The 18,024-nt window shown below is 34.3% G+C and overlaps 2 protein-coding genes across 2 annotated transcripts; both read right to left on the reverse strand.

The window, feature by feature from the left end:
• Positions 1–629: 629 nt before the first annotated feature.
• On the reverse strand, positions 630–3,339 carry LOC130712442 (formin-like protein 20). Its single transcript, XM_057562279.1, has 2 exons — positions 3,322–3,339; positions 630–1,172 (listed from the first exon to the last, which is right to left on the reverse strand). Exons 1-2 carry the CDS (start codon positions 3,337–3,339, stop codon positions 630–632), a joined length of 561 nt encoding a protein of 186 aa, XP_057418262.1.
• Positions 3,340–11,751: 8,412 nt separating this feature from the next.
• LOC130727897 (transcription factor bHLH63-like) lies at positions 11,752–14,489 on the reverse strand. The gene is made up of 7 exons (XM_057579182.1): positions 13,968–14,489; positions 13,642–13,878; positions 13,406–13,540; positions 13,068–13,139; positions 12,766–12,975; positions 12,563–12,673; positions 11,752–12,065 (listed from the first exon to the last, which is right to left on the reverse strand). The coding sequence occupies exons 1-6, from the start codon at positions 14,328–14,330 to the stop codon at positions 12,584–12,586; spliced, it is 1,107 nt and encodes a 368-aa protein (XP_057435165.1). The 5' UTR covers positions 14,331–14,489; the 3' UTR covers positions 11,752–12,065; positions 12,563–12,583.
• Positions 14,490–18,024: the final 3,535 nt, after the last annotated feature.

The raw sequence follows: 18,024 nt of genomic DNA on the forward strand, positions 1-18,024 counted from the left end.
AGCCTCCCTTCAATTCACCAAGCTTCTTGACATTTCTTCTTCTTCTTCAGTTTCACCTGATTATTCTCATCAAAGCTCAAGGAAAAAATATCAAGAATACCAACCATTTAATTGCACAAGGGACTCAAAACTAATGACAATTAACAAAAGACTCAAAACTATACTAAAATGCAACTAAAGTCCCTATAAAATCATAAAACTACTAAACTAATCCAAATGCACAAATAAAAGTAAAAATGCATGAGAATGCATGAAACACTACATGAGACTCAACAAAAAGACTCAAAACTAGCAAGGAAATGACCCTAAAAACACTACTAAATCCGGGTCATCACACCACTATACTCAACGACAGCTCGCCCTCGAGCGTCACTAAGATTAGCTTGCCCTTAGTGGTGGTGGCAACAGTGGTGGTGGAGGGTGGTGGTGGCGGCGGGGCGGTGGTGGTGAAGGGTGGTGGAGGGTCGCAGTGGTGGCTGCAGTGACGGTGGTGGAGTGTGGTGGTGGGGGTAGTGGAGAAGGTGGTGATAGTGGAGGGTGGTGGTTGCGAGTATATATAGTGGTAGCAGTACTGGTGGTGGAGGATGGTGGTTGCGGTAGGATGTTGGTGGTGATGGAGGATTGTGGTGTCAGCGGTAGCGCGGTGGTTGGGGTGGTGGTGTCGACGAGGTGGTGGTGGCGGCAGTAGGGTGGTGGTGGTTGTGATGGTAGTGGAGGAGGGCGTTGGTTATAGTGGCAGTAGGGTGTTGGTGGTAGTAGGGTGGTGGTGGTGGTGGAGGAGAACGATGGTTCTTATGGCTATGGGGTAATAATGGTGGTGTCGGCAGCGGTAGGGTGGTGGTGTTGATGGTGGTGGCGACAGTGGAAGGTGGCGGTGGGGGTGGAGGATCGATAGTGATGGTATCAGCAGCAATGGCGGTGGTGGTGTCAGCAGTGGAGGGTGGTGGTGGAGGAGGACAGTGGTCATGGTGGCGGTAGGGTGGTGGTGGCAGTGTCAGTGGTGGCGTTGGCGTCGGTGATGGTGCCGGCAATGGTAGTGGTGGTGGAGGGTGGTGCTGGTCGTAGGGTGGTGGTGTTGGCGGTGGTGGCGATGACAGTGGAGGATAGTGGCGATCACGGTAGTGGTGGTGGAGGGCGAATGTGGAAGCAGCGGAGGGTGGTGGTGATGATGGCTTATACGTCAAATCTTATCAGGCTTTATCCATCACCTACATGGTGGATTAAATAATACATCATTTTGATGTATAAGGGTGAGTTGATTGATAAGCTTATACAATACAATGTTAGCACCAAACAGTGAATAAACCCATAATGGATTGCATAAGCTTATACAATCATGCCTAATACAGCATACAAAATGAGCCCTTGGTATTGTGCTTTCAAAAAAAATGTATTAGTATGGTAACAAAAAAAATAAAAATCATATCTTATACTATATAATTTTTCTGAAACAAAAAAGTGGCAACTCCAACAAGTGTCACCCCATAATTCTATGTTTTTCTTCACAAGTTTTTCCTTTCATACTATAATTAGTAGGTAGATGATGTCATATTTATATATTATGATTTTTTAGTAATTTAAGTATTAAATAGTTTCATATATTTTGATAATGTATTAATGTTGCATTTATTTACCCCAAAAAAAATTAATGTTGCATTTAATATTTATTAATGACATTAGAATAATTAACAAAAGTCAATTGTGACTTTTTTCAAAAATAAATATTGTATTAATTTGATATTTAATGAGTTTTAATGACATTATAATAATTAATAATGATCAAATGTGACTTTTCTACCATTAAGATGTATGCTGACGAAGTCTTTTTTTAATGAATATAATTATTTTTTAATAACAAAATAAAATATAAAATTGAATGTAATATCTTACGTTTAAAATGATATCAAATTTGTAATAAACAAATTGATATCAAATAGTTTTAAAGGATTTTTTTTGAAAATTAACTCGAAAATCTTGTATTTTATGTTTTTGTATATACATCTGGAAGATTATAATGATTTTAGTATATTGATTCAAAGCATAACAAGTTAGAAAAAAAATTATAATGTAATTAGGATTAGAATAAAAACTTAAATAAGTAATATACGTATTTAAAAATAAAAACGAGAGAGGAAATATTAAAATGTATGATGAATGCCTACAAAATACTTATATTTCACCCGTGCATAACGCGAAATCAATACTAGTATTAGTATGATACATGTTGTGCAATAATATTTCAGTCCTTTTTAATATAAGAAATTAAATCATATATTTATTAATTTCATTTCCTTTTTTTATTTCCATTAATTCGTAATTGTATATATTATATTTCCTTGAAGTCATTAAACTATAGAACTTTATCCTCAGCTTACCAAAAATGGCTTCAACAATCCAACGACTTAATATTTAAAATTTCCAACAAAGAAATTAATTGTACTATGATAACTAGTAAATACATTTACACTAACTTTTTCTTTTATCATATTCTTACTTACCATTTCTCTTATCTTCACATCACATCATTTATCGTATCTCTCTTTTTATTCTTATCTCTAAATACGGGGTAATACTAAGGTGTTAGTTTAATAACGTAACATAAATGGACAAAACAAAACTGTCTCGATTCGTGTATCCACCCTATTTACTCTTTATCACATATCATATTTATTATTTTTCTCTTTTGTGGTACCGAATCGCCATATAAAATAGAAAGTCCAACGGGTTAGCTAGAGACATAAGAGTTGGGTGGGATGAAGGGTGAAATGTGAAGGGTTCGAACCACGAGAAGGACTAATTTATTAATATTACTAGCAACTAACATTTTCCTATAAAAGAAATTTAAAATTAAATTTTTTCAACAAATAAATTAATTATGTGATAAATAGTTAATATTACACTCACTCATTTTTTCTTTTATTATATATTTATTTACCCTTTCTCTTATCTTCATATCTCTCTCATTTTTTTCCGCTTTTATTCTTATCTCTCTAAATGTGGGGTGAGACTAAAGTGTCAGTGTAATAACATAATATAAATAGACAAAACAAATTCGTTTCAATTCGTGCATCCACCCTGTTTTTTTTTTCTCTTATGTGGTACATGAATCATGATGTAAAACAAAACAAAATCGTCTCGATTCGTGCATCCACCCTGTTTTTTTTTCTTCTCTTATGTGGTACATGAATCATGATGTAAAACAAAACGCTCCAACGGTTTAGTATTTAAAATTTAAGGAAATTAGTGTGTGATAAATTATTAAGGCATTCACCCTCACTTTTTCTTTTTCTCATACTTTTACGGTTTTACACTTTTACTTACCATTTTTCTTATCTTCATGTCATATCACTTTTTATTCTTATCTCTCTAAATGTGGGGTTGGGACTAAAATGTGAGTGTAATAACGTAACATAAATGGACAAAACAAAACCATCTTGATTCGTGTATCCACCCTGTTTTTTTTTTTTCACATCACATCATATTTATTAGTTTTTTCTTGATGCACGAATCGCGATCACGATGCAAAACAAAACAAGGCATTAGTAATCAATCCCTAGGGTGTGTATATATATATATAATCCCAGACACACACACTCGATCACTAGCTACCAAAACTTGAAATACATTGAACAAGTTGAAAATGTTACGGCGCCATGCTCCTGAAATTCATTCGTTGCTATCTGATTCTGAAACTGAATCGGATGATAACTATGAGGTTCGAAAGACTCATGATGTGAATGGATCAAGAAACAAATCAGCTGGAGAGGGTGGTGATGGTAGTTCTAAGAGAAATGAAAAGGGGAAAGCAATTGTACTTTCAGATAGCAATGCTGATGAAGACCAAGGTTAGAAAACCCTAGCTATAAGTCAATAATTTGCTATACATTTGATAATTACTTTTCAGTCGCAATTTTTTTCTTACAGTTTTCTACTCATCAAACGATTTTGATTTCTGAAAAGTAGAATTAGTGTTCAGTTATTATTATTATTTTAGCTGCCATATTTTATGTTTTTTTTTGGAGGGATTTTTTTCCTGAGATCAATCCTGTGACGCATCTGCTATCTTATGTTCATCAACTTTAGATCAAGTAACCCAAATTAATTGTGTAAAAATATATATATTTGTGCACTTCTCAATGTCTAACCCAATACCAAGTAGCTTTTTTTAATTAGATTTTTTTTTGGTTACAAGAGGAAAAAGTTTTTTAATTAAATTGAAATAATTAACAACAATGATATATTAATACATTAAAGATTTAGCCCTAATTGGCAATTGATTCTCTGAGAAAGATATAATCGTATAAGCTTTCGTTAAGTGAGAAAAATCTAATAGATCAAGTGCCCCCATTTCTTCTACTTGTTTTAGTATGAATGAAAGCTTATGTTTTGTACTATATTATTATAACATTTAGTTTTAATCTGCTTCATGTTATTCATCAAATTTAAAATGAGTCAAGATCTTGATTATGACAACTAAGTGCAATTTAACTACAGTGAGTTCTGTCAAAAAAACTACAGTGAGTGATTGTGAATTCAATTGAAAAAATTTGTGATGTAGATGGATCTGAGGTTGATGAAGTTAAGGTTAATTATCAAACCCTAGCCTTATCCAAAAAAAAAATTCTTATCCAAAAAATTATCAAACCCTAGCTATAAAATTTTATATTTAATTTTAATGAATTTTGATTTCGCATGTGAAAAATTAATGTCTAGATTTAACATTTTCTCCTTTCGTTGTTGTTTTTATTTTTATTTAAAAAATAGACTTTTATTTTAGGAAAATTATATTTTTTTTTAAAGAACGAAAGCATACTGTATTGATGAAGCTTGAGAAGAAAACTTTTTCAAGAGAAACAATTACAAAGTCATTCTACAAAATTTCATATGGGTTCCAATCTACCACATCCTAACTTAGCTAAATAATTAGCTATAGAGTTAGTTTCTCAGAAAATATGGAAAAGTACTTATGTGATAAAATTAATTTGCAAAATAAATTATTTTAATTTGTGTGAACCGGTTTTTTCTTGATAAATGATAGATAAAACCCTTTATTTAAACTACAAAGGGACCATAAGAAGCAATTCTTTTTAATGTTTGATAATAAATAGAGACCGGAAAAAGGAAAACTATCCATTTCTCTGAACCAAATAGCGACTCAGATTCGTGCGTGTAGGTCGCCTTAGGTGTGGTTGTAGAATTTTTATTCTTTGTCTGCTGCTGATCATGTTCCTACCTGCAGTGGATATTTGGTTCTACCCTTCTACTTTTCTGGGTTGTTGGCTTGTGGTTCTTTGCTGTGGTGGGTTGTTTTGCTTGGCTGCGGTTGTGTTATTCTAGGATTGTCTCTGTTACGTTGCTGTTGGTTTGTTCTTGGGATTTTTGATTTTATTCCACTATGGGTGCTTTGTGGGGTCAAGTGTTTTTTTTTTTCGGGAGTTCGATCTTGTTTGGAGTCCTATTTTCCTCTAAAGCTGGCTTGTGTGTGTTTTTCTTATTCCTCCGCACATATATACATACATTTTTCTCTAAAAAAGTAACAAATAAAGAGGAAATTGAAGAAATAAAAGCTCACTGATTAGCTTTAGATTTTTTTGGAAGTCCTAAAGAAATCTGGTGTCAAAATCGGGAGGGAGAGAAAATTTCTAAAAAATTTAGAGAGAAAACAGTGCCAATTAAGAATAGTGCGGTGATCGCATGCAACCAATATCTTTAACACACCTAGGAATTGAATAGATATATGTAGTGTGAAGTTTGCAAAGTTATATTTGGCGTACGTATGTAGATGATCCATTTATGGGTAGCCTAATAAACGAATATAAGATAAGTTTTGACACCAAGCAACATTGAGACAAGGAAATACAATACACTTAGAGAATTAAATACTACATTTCCACACAAAACAAGCATTGGGTATATATGTAGCTAGATCTTTAATTTTCTCATACATCATTTTTACCTGTTCTTAAATACAGTTAGACTCCAATATATATATAACATTTCTCTTTCTAATATTATCACCATAAAAGGCATAATTATTCTTTGTTGAGCCAACCCATTGTGTCATGATGACTTTCCATTTCTAACATCCAATTAAGTTTCCTCTGTTAATTGGGTTCTATAGATTGGATCTTCAACATGAAACAGATACTTCAATCTCGTTATATGGGACATCAACAATATATCATTAAATATACTGATTGCATTATTGTCAATCATGTCTCATGATTTTTATATTAAAACTTATAGTTTCACATTTTATCTTCTTAATGTTCCTCTCACTTCTAATGAAAACAATTGATATTTTGCAATGCAGAGAATTTAGAGGAGCTTGCAAAGAAATACCAGAAACAAATCAAGATAATACGTGTTCCCGTAGCTCGTATAGCAAATGGTATATTTTTCACCTGGGAAGAATTGGCCAACAACTTGAGGATCTTGTATGGTCAGCCAATACATTATCTCACTTACAAGCTTTGTAAGCAATGGGATGAGTCCAGGATTGACAATGAAGATGAAAGGAAGGCATTGGTTGCCATGTTCGGCTGTAGCAATGCAGAATCCACTATATGGGGTGTTGAAAAGACCCATAGGCTCACAACTTCCCCTACTCAGCTTGCAAAGCTTTGGCTTGAGGACCCAAATTACCATGCTGCTGTTGCTGAAGTTCTTCCACCTCCTTGAAGATCAATGAAGCAGTAGTGTTGCTGTCCAAGGAACTTTGTTATTCAAGTTCAACCAACGTACTTGAGATGCTTTTTTTCAAATTTATTTATGGAAAAACATGCTTTCAGAAACTATTTCCATGTGTTGTTGATTTTATGGTTTGTTTGCTTTTGATTTGTTTGTGACTTGTGCTCTTAAATTTCCATCTAGTGATATGGTTTTTTGCTATGACATTTTGGATGTTGCATGCTTTCTCTTATGATATATTGCTCTCTACCTTCGAAGAAAATTAATACTATATTTTACAGGGTTTATACGGCTGATGAGATATTGATCCATGAAGGAGTTTTTTACCTTCAAGTTTGATAGCCAGCTGAAATGTGGATATACGATCTTAATCCCATTTCCTGTATTATTTTTGTACGAATTTATAACCAGCCTGTTGTTTGTAATTGTGTTACTATTTTAGAAATTTTTTTAAGGTAGTTAGATAACTTCTTTATAACTCTTGTTGGGATTTAGTGACTTATATCCTAGATGGGGTCTTTCTTTCCCTTTTTCTTTCTCGTCTATTATTCTTTGAAAATTTCTGTTTTTTTGGTATAGCGGTGGCTCCTAATGGCTATTGCTTCTTGTATGGTTGGTTCTCCTTTGTATTTGAGTTCTATCACTATTTGTGGTAGTCTCGAATGTATATTAGCTTATAAAAAAATTGATCTTCTTTTACTTTCGTCCTTGGTATTTCTTTAGCTTAATTTGTCTGAAATCTTTGCTTTAATTTATCGATAGTAAATTAATGAATTGAGAATTGGGTTGTTTTTAAAATAGATTTTCATTTTTCAAATTTTATTTTATCTATTAAAAATCCACCATATTATCAAATATATTTATTTCGTGTAACCAAAAAAAATATTTATTTCGAAAAATAAAAACTCGATTTATTAATCATGGCATCAAGAATATATGAGGACAAACCTATTTGATTGATTATATTGTACAAAAGTCATCCTAATAACACTCCACACCCATTTTTTTAAAAGTACAAGATTCTTTCCTCAGAATTAAGGTTGTCTAAATGACCCATGATAAAATTTGGGTTAAATAACCCATCATCCAATCACATTGGAGATAAGTGAGTTTGAAACAAATTAATAAATAAAATATAGAAATTCAAACTCACTTATCTCCAATGTGATTGGATAATGGGTTATTTAACCCAAACTTTATCATGAGTCATTTAGACAACCCCGAGAATTAAAAGATATAAAAAATACATAAAACCCTCGTATTAAGTATGATAGAATAAGCTTATACAATATCCCCTAAAGCCCACAAATACTTGATTAGAGAGGATTAATTATCTCCCAACCAAAATCCAACATTACAAAGAAAACAAAACTTAGGGCTCATTTGATACGTCGTATTAAGTATGCTAGAATCAGCTTATACAATACATTATGAACTTATTTATTGTTTGATGTTAACATTGTATTGTATAAGCTTATACATCAATCTCATCTTATACATCAAAATGATGTATTATTTAATTCATCATATAGATGATGGATAAAAGTCTGATGAGTGTGATGTATAAGCTACATGAAAATATTTTATCTACCACAACCACTATACTGCCACCACTCTCCACCATCGCCACTATCACCACCATCCCTCATCCCCACCACCGTCTTCGCCGCCTCCACCACCACCTTCCGCCACTGTCATCGCTATCACCACTGCCTCTTCCACCACCACTGTTACCTCCATCATCACCATCACCTTCCACCCCCGCCACCACCCTCCACCACCACCACCATCGCTGCCTTCACCCTCCACCGCCTTAACTTTCTTTCTGCTACCGTTTTTGATAAAATATCATATTTTTTCATTCAACAACTGATTGCAGGTGAAAAAAAGAGGGAAACAATGATCAATGAGAAGAGAAGAGAGAAACAGAAACGAAATCAACTATATAATTTTTCTTACACTTCTGAAGCAAATCATCAAAACACAAAAAATAAAAAACCAAAAAATATTAAAAGACGAAATTACACATAGGCCATTGAAGCTGTGCATGTCACCGATTTGGTCTTGAAACCTCCGATGGCAGTGGAAACCTATGAAGCTATGCATGTCACCAATTTGGACCATTGAAGTTGTGCATGCCACCGATTTGGCCATTGAAGTTGTGCGTGTCACTGATTTGGACTTCTGAACCTCTGATTTTGCTACCTTTGGGTTGGGAACCTCCGATCTGTGTTCTGATCTGGGTGAAATGAAGGTGAAGGAAAGGGATGTGAGTCTAAGAGATCAAAAAGGGACGTGAGTCACAGAAACCCTCTGATTTGAGTGAAGACGAGCACAGTTTGGGATGTGAGTCTGAGAAAGGGAGAACCTTCGATTGAGAGTGAGAGAGATAAGGAAGGGACGTGATGAGTCTGAGAAAGCCTCTAATCTGAGTGAAGAAGACGAAGGAAAGTTGAGGTTGAAGAGGAGAGTGAATGGAGTTGAGAGGAACAGAGGAGCGTGTGAATTAATGGTGATAAGAGAAAGAGAGAAAAAACGACTGAATGAATGAATGGCGAGGATGAGTGGTTATGTGGTTTTAGGCTTTGTTTGGTTGGAGGGAGGGAAGAGGGAAGGAAAGAAAACACAAAATTCGAGGTTTGAATTTGGACTACACCTTAATCTAAATTCATTCATCGGTTTCTGTGTTTTCTTTCCTTCTCTCTTTCCCTCCCTCCAACCAAACAAATCATTAGGTTTAATTTGGGGTGAAAAGAATGGATTTCTTTTGGGGGAGAAATGACTGAATGGACTACTTTTGCTTAATGGCTGAATGGATTTTGGCCCAAATTATAAAAAAAATCAAATCAATTGAAATATATTAAATTTGGTATATTCGGCAAAATTTGTTATATTGTTATAATTTGAGCATGATTTAATTTTTTTTTTCTTGAAAGAAGCATGATTTAAAATCAGGTTAATTAAAAAACCAGATAATATAATTGAAATATTATATTGTTATAAATTCAAATTTAAATCATGCTTAGATTGAAATAAAAAATATAAATATATGATGTATAGTAGGCTTCCAACTAAAAAAAAAAACAACCGTGACTCGAGCGAAATTTGCATGAGTTGCTTAAATCATATGTAGCAGTTTAGGCCCACTAGAAAAATGTTTAAGCAACCCAACTAGCAACCTTGCATTAGATGTGCTCTTATGAAGGTGCCCTATTTTATAGCTTTAGTGTTGAGCTTGACTCCTCTCAGTGCCACTAAAGCCTTGCGTAGATTTTTATGAAGGCTAAACAAACTCCAACGAAGGCTAAACAGATTGCAACATCGCCAAAGTCAGATGAGTTATTAAAGATGGAGTTGCTGATTATAAAAGATTAAATATTTTTGCTCAGATAGTCTGTTTGATTCACGATTAGCCCTACAATGTAGGGACTTTGTTGGGTAGCTAAGTTATTAGCTACTTGTAGTACTATGAGTGTTGCTTTGTTCTTAATGTTTTATCTAATTGCATTTCAGTATCACTCTTTAAGGTTTTACTCGTACGGTTGAAAAAGACAAAAGAGTTATGATATATACACACCTCTCCACTCATTTTCCACCTTCATTTTCTATCTATTTCTCTTTTCTATATCAATCAAATCACCTATCACATCTTTACCTTCTCTCTCCTTTCTTCCTATCTCTCTTCCTCCACCTCTCCACACCTAAAAAATGAGGGAATATGAGATTTGAAGATATAATTATTAAAAAAAAAAAAATCAGGGAATCTTTTCGGGTCCACCATTCCTTTTCTTTTCCACAATATAAATATAATAAGATGAGAACACCATGTGGGTGAAAGACTATAGAGGAGAAGTTCTCACATAAAGCTCTAGGCAGGGCCAACGAAAGCAAAATCCATAATCATCTCTCCCTATCCACAACAAAGAATCAATAATATCTTTGGCCATGAATGAGACAGGTCCACCAATGTCACCATTATATATACCTTGAAAATGAAGGATAGCTGTGGGCTGTGGCACTTGTATGTTATTGTTATGTAGTACCAAGATACAAAGAAAATTAATGTTCTTAAAGAGTTTTGATCAATGGCTGGTTTAGGAACATCATTGAACTAGGCGCAACATGGGAATTTTGACAATGAGATTTGGATTTTGGTCCTCATTCATATGACTCCATGTCCACAAGTGTCTAAGCAGTTGAAGAACTGAAAATGAACAATGTTAACAGTTGACAACTTGGGTGACCATCTATCCTTTTAACCAAGGACCATGAGTAGAAGTGGCCATTTTGATTGAACTGGATCATAATTCTTTTTGGTACTTGAGAGACAGAAAATCATTCTAATAAATTGAAGACAAGGAAATGTTTTATATTTAGAGCTATTCATTCATCAATGTGTGGCCTAGCTATCACTGTCTCATTCAAGAGCCTCTTATTCTGTCCCCAAAGGCTGCTTTAAGGTCCACCATCACGCTCTCTCCAGCATGTTCTGTGTTTTCTTTCTGCTCCATCCAACTAAATGGATAAGGCTTAGCTCATGATATTTTTAGTTTGAGTACTATTACTTATGCAATCATTTGGATATGAAGGGAGTAAATATATATATAGAGGGGTGTCCCTAAGGTATTTTGATGAGTTTTAAAGGGAATATGTTTACTTTGTAAGCGACAGTTGCAAATATAGTACTCACTTAACTAGTTGCAATCACCATACAAGGCATTACATGTTTGATGTTTGTGTCTGCATAAATGTGTAAACATCTGTTAATGGTTTATATTTTCATAAGGAGTATCAAATTCATATCGGTTTCCACTTATACGCAAAAAACTTGATAGAGAAAGAGAGCAGAGAAAAGTTGGATTCCGATCAATCCTACCTATACGTTGTCAAGGAATTTGAACCGTTCGATCAAGATCAATCGGCTAATATATATGTTTCAGTAAATTGGACGGCAAAAGTAAGCTTAAAGTTTGACTTTGATCGAAAGGCTTATTTCTGCGTCAATTTAAGAATTTCTTAAACTACAAGGAATCCAAATTCAGAAAAGTTGCCATTGAGGCCCTCATGCAAATTGGGTTAGTTGCCTGATCTGGTCCCTATCAGGCTACTCATCGTTACTAGGCACTAGCCATCGGCTATATTCTAATTTGAACTTTCAAAGGAATGTGACTGAAGTTAACATGCATTAATATGATTTTATTAATTCATGGAGCAGTATACAAACAATATCTTATATCTAATATATCTGCTATGTACTAGAAAAGAAAAGGATCAATTAATCTTGATAAGAGGCATTTGGAGCGAGTTAATCCAATGAATGGTGATACAATTTCTGGTCTACACCTCCATCTTTAGATTGCTAGCGTCTACTATACCTGCAGAGATGTCAAACAACACTTTTAGAATTTGGATTAGGCAGTCAAACAATACGTTTAAACTTTTCAAAATCACTTCTTTCCCTATAAATAAGCTACTAATTCTCCTAAATGACTTCTCTTGGTAGTGTAAAAATCTACTGAGTTTCCAAAGATAAACTTCCAGACGAGATATTGAACAAAGTCAATTGTGTTATGTACTTCTATAGCAGCCTTCATCATAGACCTTTACATTATCTATGACTAAAAATAGTGGGAAAGAGAATGACATTATTAGAAAACCAGCTGCATAATTGAATGATTTAACAGATGTATTTGAATTTCTTTTATTTTGAATTATTAAAAACATAAAAATGGTCTCTATGCTTGATCAACATCAGTGGGCTCTAACGTCACTATCATCTACTCATTCCACTCTCTTTTGCCTCTACTTTGTACTTTTAAGACACCATGCTAAGAGAAAAAATATGATTTGACAAGACAAAAATTTTAGCTACCTGTAAATGGCTAAGAAGGAATCAAGGAAAGGATGTTGCTCGTGCTTGATCAAAATTCAAGTTGTAAAGGTTTTGAAAATCACTTTCCCATGTTGTGGGGGGTAGAATTTGCTGCAACATTAATAAACAAGATCAAATTGAGAAAGCTAATCAGCAACATAACAAGCAAAACCAGGAACATTCAGGTATAAGAGAGAACCTACAGTGTAACAAGAGGAGTCAATAAATGTCTCAGGTACTGATACCGGGGCACTTATGGTCCTTCGAAGCCCTACATCGGAAGGGTTCATGTTCATCCCGGTATCTAATCCTCCATAAGAAACCATTTGCTGTGGTGGTGAATTGAATTGAAGATAGGTGGCAGGGTTAGTCAAGTTTATAGCTGGAAAAGTTGAATCACAAGAAGGAAACACCTGTGTGGATACATCATATAAAAAAATCTTATCAGAAACAAAAAATGTAATTGAACTATTAGATAAGGATCTGTGATCTGAATATCCCTTACCACTTTGTCAAACAGATCATCACTATTGAATTCAAGGGCTGGGTTGACAGTAGCTAATTTCATTGACAAGAACTGCATATAATTAATACACAAAAGAGTGAGTTGCATTGAAGGGTCTTTATATAAACTTTAGATAAGTCGTAACATTTTATAGCATGTTTGGATCGGCTTATATTTTCCGAGTTAGTCAGTACTCTAGAAGCTACTCAAGAAAGTTTTTTTGCATAGTTGATTTTGAATTTACAATTGTAGAAGGATTTTCAAACATGCACACATAATATGGATCAATGTCATTGTCATAGTTTAAGAATGGAATGGACCTAATAACTCTTAATTACCTCAACTTGTCGTTGAAGAGACTGAACATAGTTGATGATTTCATCAAGCATTCCAGCTTTTCCTGTAATTTTGTTGCAACCGGGAACCAAATCTTGTAAATACTTCATTCTCTCACTAATTTTTTCCCTTCTAACCTGCACAAAAATTGAAACATAAAATGCATTAGAACATGGCACAAGCTAGGTGTATCTTAAGAAAATTATAACAAAGCAAAGACATGTTAACTAGAACTCACTCTTTCAGCTAAGCTATGGCTATCAGTGGCTTGGCCACGACGTGCTCGCACATGAATGTAGTCTAGCTTTTGATCCTCATTTTCCTTTGAATTTGAACTATTTGCACAGGTTCCCCTGTTTTTACTTTTTGTGGCGGTTTTGTTATCCTTGATGCTGATCTTCCCTGTGATATTGGATTCCCCATCTTCAGAATCCACTTTGATCCTCTTGTCTTTACTATCATTTTCTGCAACAATCTAAACAAAAAGCAGTTCAATTTAACCAACTCAAAGAAAGTAATTGCCTTTTCTTTTTTCTCTTGGAACATTATATCAAACACACACACCTTGGGGTTGTGAGGCTTATCAGATTTCCTCTTCTTATAACTCTCTTTCTTAATTGAGAAAAATTCATTGGCTTTAGCTTCTACCAGAGTAGGTGGACAGCTGAAAGTCCTTGAAATTGCAGAATTCAAATCAGGCCCAGAAGCAGGAGAAGGTTCAGGCCCAGCTGGTGGCATATGAAACTTGATGTAGTGAGCCTGAGCAACTACCTCAGCAAGTGAAGAACCAGAATCAGAAGAAGAAGAAGAAGGGAACACACAATTGAACCCGTTTCCTTGTGGCAACTTGATCCGTTGCCTTTCCAACACCGTCATGTCGGAGCAGTTCCCAGCAAGACTTCCCGGTGTATTGAGACAGTGCAACATGTTGTTACTAGGTGATTTGTATTAGTAGTAGTAATAGAGTGTGGGGCAAATTTTGAAGAATACTTCAGAGGAAATGCAGAGGTGCAGGAGATGCAGAGAGGTTGGAGTAGGAGGAGAAAGAGTGAAATGTTGTTAAGGTTCAAGAGGGAAACGAGTGAGGTATATATAAACCGGACAAATTACTTAAAAAATATCAACTTGAGAAATAATAGGGTCATCATTCATTCACACCCGAGTTTATCTTCTATCTCACTTCCTCTAAATTTTTCTTCATTTGTTTCTTATTTTCTTATCACGTCCACATCATGCGACATTGCTCCGTCAAGTATTTGTCCATTGCGAAAAATTTTCCACTGCTACCTCGCATAGTAGTATGGATCGTGACTGAGTCCATATGTGGCTAATCATCATCTCGAACCAGCTACTAATCATCCCTTAGTAAGTTATTGCCTCACCAACTAGCTATATCATACGTGGGGTATTAGCAGCTGTTTTCTATTGTTGTTCCTAATTCTTATTACTAGTGGGAGGAATGTGTTAGTGATCAATGTATTAGTTATTGATTCGTAAGTACTTCTAAAAATGACTTGTAGTTCCCGAAACATCTCATAACTCATGATCGTGTGATCTCACCAAAACTTTATTTTAAAAAACAATATAATGATGAGTAATGATTCACTCACACTTCACTTTATCTTCAATCTCATTTCCACGCGTTTTCCTTTCAATTTTTCTTTGCATTTTTTGTTACATCACAACTCATATCATAATTCGTTTCTCTCTTTTCTCTTCTTAATTTTTTTTAAAAGTTTCATTTATGTTCTTATTTACCTAAGATGAACTTGGAATGAGATTTCATAACATTATTCTACAATGATAACAAGGATTTAACAAATAAGATGAGAGTGTGAAGAGGCAAGAAGTGGGGTGAACTACATTATTAGGAGAGAGAGAGGATTAGATTGGGTTGAGAGATGTGTTGTATCAGTCCAGTGCCATATAACGAATCTGTGGGCTTTGGGCCCCTATTCATATGACGGCCACGTGGTAGTGTCTCTAACGTGGACTCCCTTTGACTCTGTAATACTTTCTCTCTACTTATCATATACTACTAATTATAGTAATCACCATTCCCATGAACTAATCTATTCTATGTCGATTGTTCAAAGCATTCTCATATCAAATCAAAGTTTTCAATTATATAGCACGTCACCCCCAAAAGATATCATTTGATTTACATATTTTATCTAATTAATCATGAATGAATGAGATTGTACGTAATTTTAAAGACAATCAATCCTTCATCATAGTAACATTTTGTTTAGTGAATGAGAGAAATATGGAATGATGTTGGTCATCATGCATGTCATGCCCATGAAAAATGGTAGGAACTGAGTCCAACTTACGCCTCCCCCACATGGGGTTGTTCCACGTGGCATGGTTGAGTGGCTTGGAATCTGACATGTCAGATGATGACACATCACGTGACGTGGAGAAACTCAGAATTGGTCTTGTGATGAGGGAAGTTCCGAGACAAGGATCACTAGCTTATTTCCCAGAGGGACACGTGGCGCGTGGCTTGCACCGTCCTAACAAAGTGAGCGTGCATCCCACGCGCGTGGATATGAAGCCATGAAGGTATGTTTACTGACTCTGATGATTCATTAGCTGCTGAAGAATGAAAGATTCCTTAAGCTATCGTTAGGCTTTCCTAAAATAGCAAGTCCTTTTTCCCGGGATTGTCAATTTGTTCTGTGAATCCTAGGTACTTAGCTTAATTAAGTACTTCATTAATCAATTAATCATTTTTATACTAATCTGCGTTAAATCAATCATAATCAACTTTTAATAATTAAGTACTAGCAACTTATAAGTCATGATAATTAAACTATTGTGGTGATCATGAAAATGTTACTGCTTTAAGGGAAATTTCATCCAACAATAATACCCTGCTACAGTATACCATACAATTAATATTCAGGTCAGCTGCTTTTCTTCCACTTTTTTTCGTTTTTCTCTGTTTTGTATGCAGTCGGTAGAACTATAATATGATATCGTTTTCTGGATTCTGCTGGTTTGGACTATTCAAAGTATAAGAATTCCAAAGGCTTCCAATGATGTGAAATTGAAAATTGTAAGCCCATCTTCATATCTAATATATGAACCAAATTAATAATTGAGGTAGGGAGGGAGATATGGCATTTGCATACACTACAGTGAAGAAGATCGAACAGCAGATTCATTGTATTGAGTGTCCTTTTTTATTTTGCGGCTTTCTCCCTAATACTATAGTAACAAATAGTAATTGTATTTAATATACTAGGACAGACAAGGAATAAGTTTGATGCTTGGAGCATGTTGCTATTTATAACTACGTACGTTGCTCCACTTGCAAGTTTCATCTTTTTTTTAAACCATAAGAGCATCTTTTTTAAAACAAAGATTGAAATATTTTATCCAATTATACTTATATTAAGATATACTCCCTCCGGTCCTATTTATAAGCATGAAAAAGAAGAAAATTTTTTGTCCTTATTATAAGAACCAAATGAAAGTTTGTGCTTTATTAATTATTTTTTTCCAACAATACCCTTATTAATTCTATCTACTAAAATATCTCTCCTTAATTATTTTCTTTCTTCCACTATCAAACATTAATAACTACTTCTCGTAATATGTATTTTTTTAAGAGAAGTTCAATTGATGATAACAATTGTTAATGCTATATTACCAATAGTGTGATTGCCAAGAAGTATTCTTAGTCTTTTGCATTAGATATTGAGAATTTGGAAAGGTTATAAAAATGTAGAATGTGTTACGGCACATATAAGCCTACAATCATCTTCAATTTTAGAATAGGAGTAGTTTATTTTCTTTGTGTTGCAGCAAAGTATCACTAGAAATAATAGCTTCACATTTCTCTCCTCCATGTTCTGCTTCTGAGTGTGTGGCATCAATTTCTGGTGGAGGTGCTGCTACTTCATAAATTCCAGCAGCTTCCGGTTGATTTTCCACATCTTTCTCATATGGTGGCTCATAATTCAAATTAATTTCTAGAGGCATATTAGGTGTATAACAAGACTTAATTTGGTAAGAAAAAGTTGAAGTACAAGAATTGTCTTTGTAAATCACATATTTATAGTATCAGCTTTATGTTGCGCCAAAATATTTCATTTTGTTGCGCCAAAATTTTTACCCTCCAAACTTTTCAGATGCAAAAAGCAGTAGTAGAATAAATCTTTTCTAGATAGTACGCATGAGAAGTTTAAACACTTTTGAGTAAGCAGCAACCGTTAAGGTGGACACACATTGCACTATTGCTGTAGTTATTATGCACCTTGGAAAAAGAATTTAACTTGATTAAGGAGTAAGAGTTTTGAGAAAAGAGATCAATGAAAAAGAATAAAGCTATTAATGATAGAAAGAGGTATAACAAAGGGTGATTTTGGAAGTTTAGTTTAATTTATGACAAATTTAATGCATTTTAACTAGTTTAACTACATTTCTTAAACTATGTGATTATTTTTTTTGCTGCTTATAAATAGGACCGGAGGGAGTAATAATAGTTACTATATCTTTCAAAAAAATTCAGTTACTACTATATCTAGTAGTATAATTATTCTCCAAGTGTAACCAAAAAATTATATCTTAGTAATAATTCAGAAATTATATATCCAAACCTATTTACTCTTCT

The sequence above is a fragment of the Lotus japonicus genome, chromosome 1 (genome assembly GCF_012489685.1).
Source record: "Lotus japonicus ecotype B-129 chromosome 1, LjGifu_v1.2".
NCBI classification, from domain to species: Eukaryota; Viridiplantae; Streptophyta; class Magnoliopsida; order Fabales; family Fabaceae; genus Lotus; species Lotus japonicus.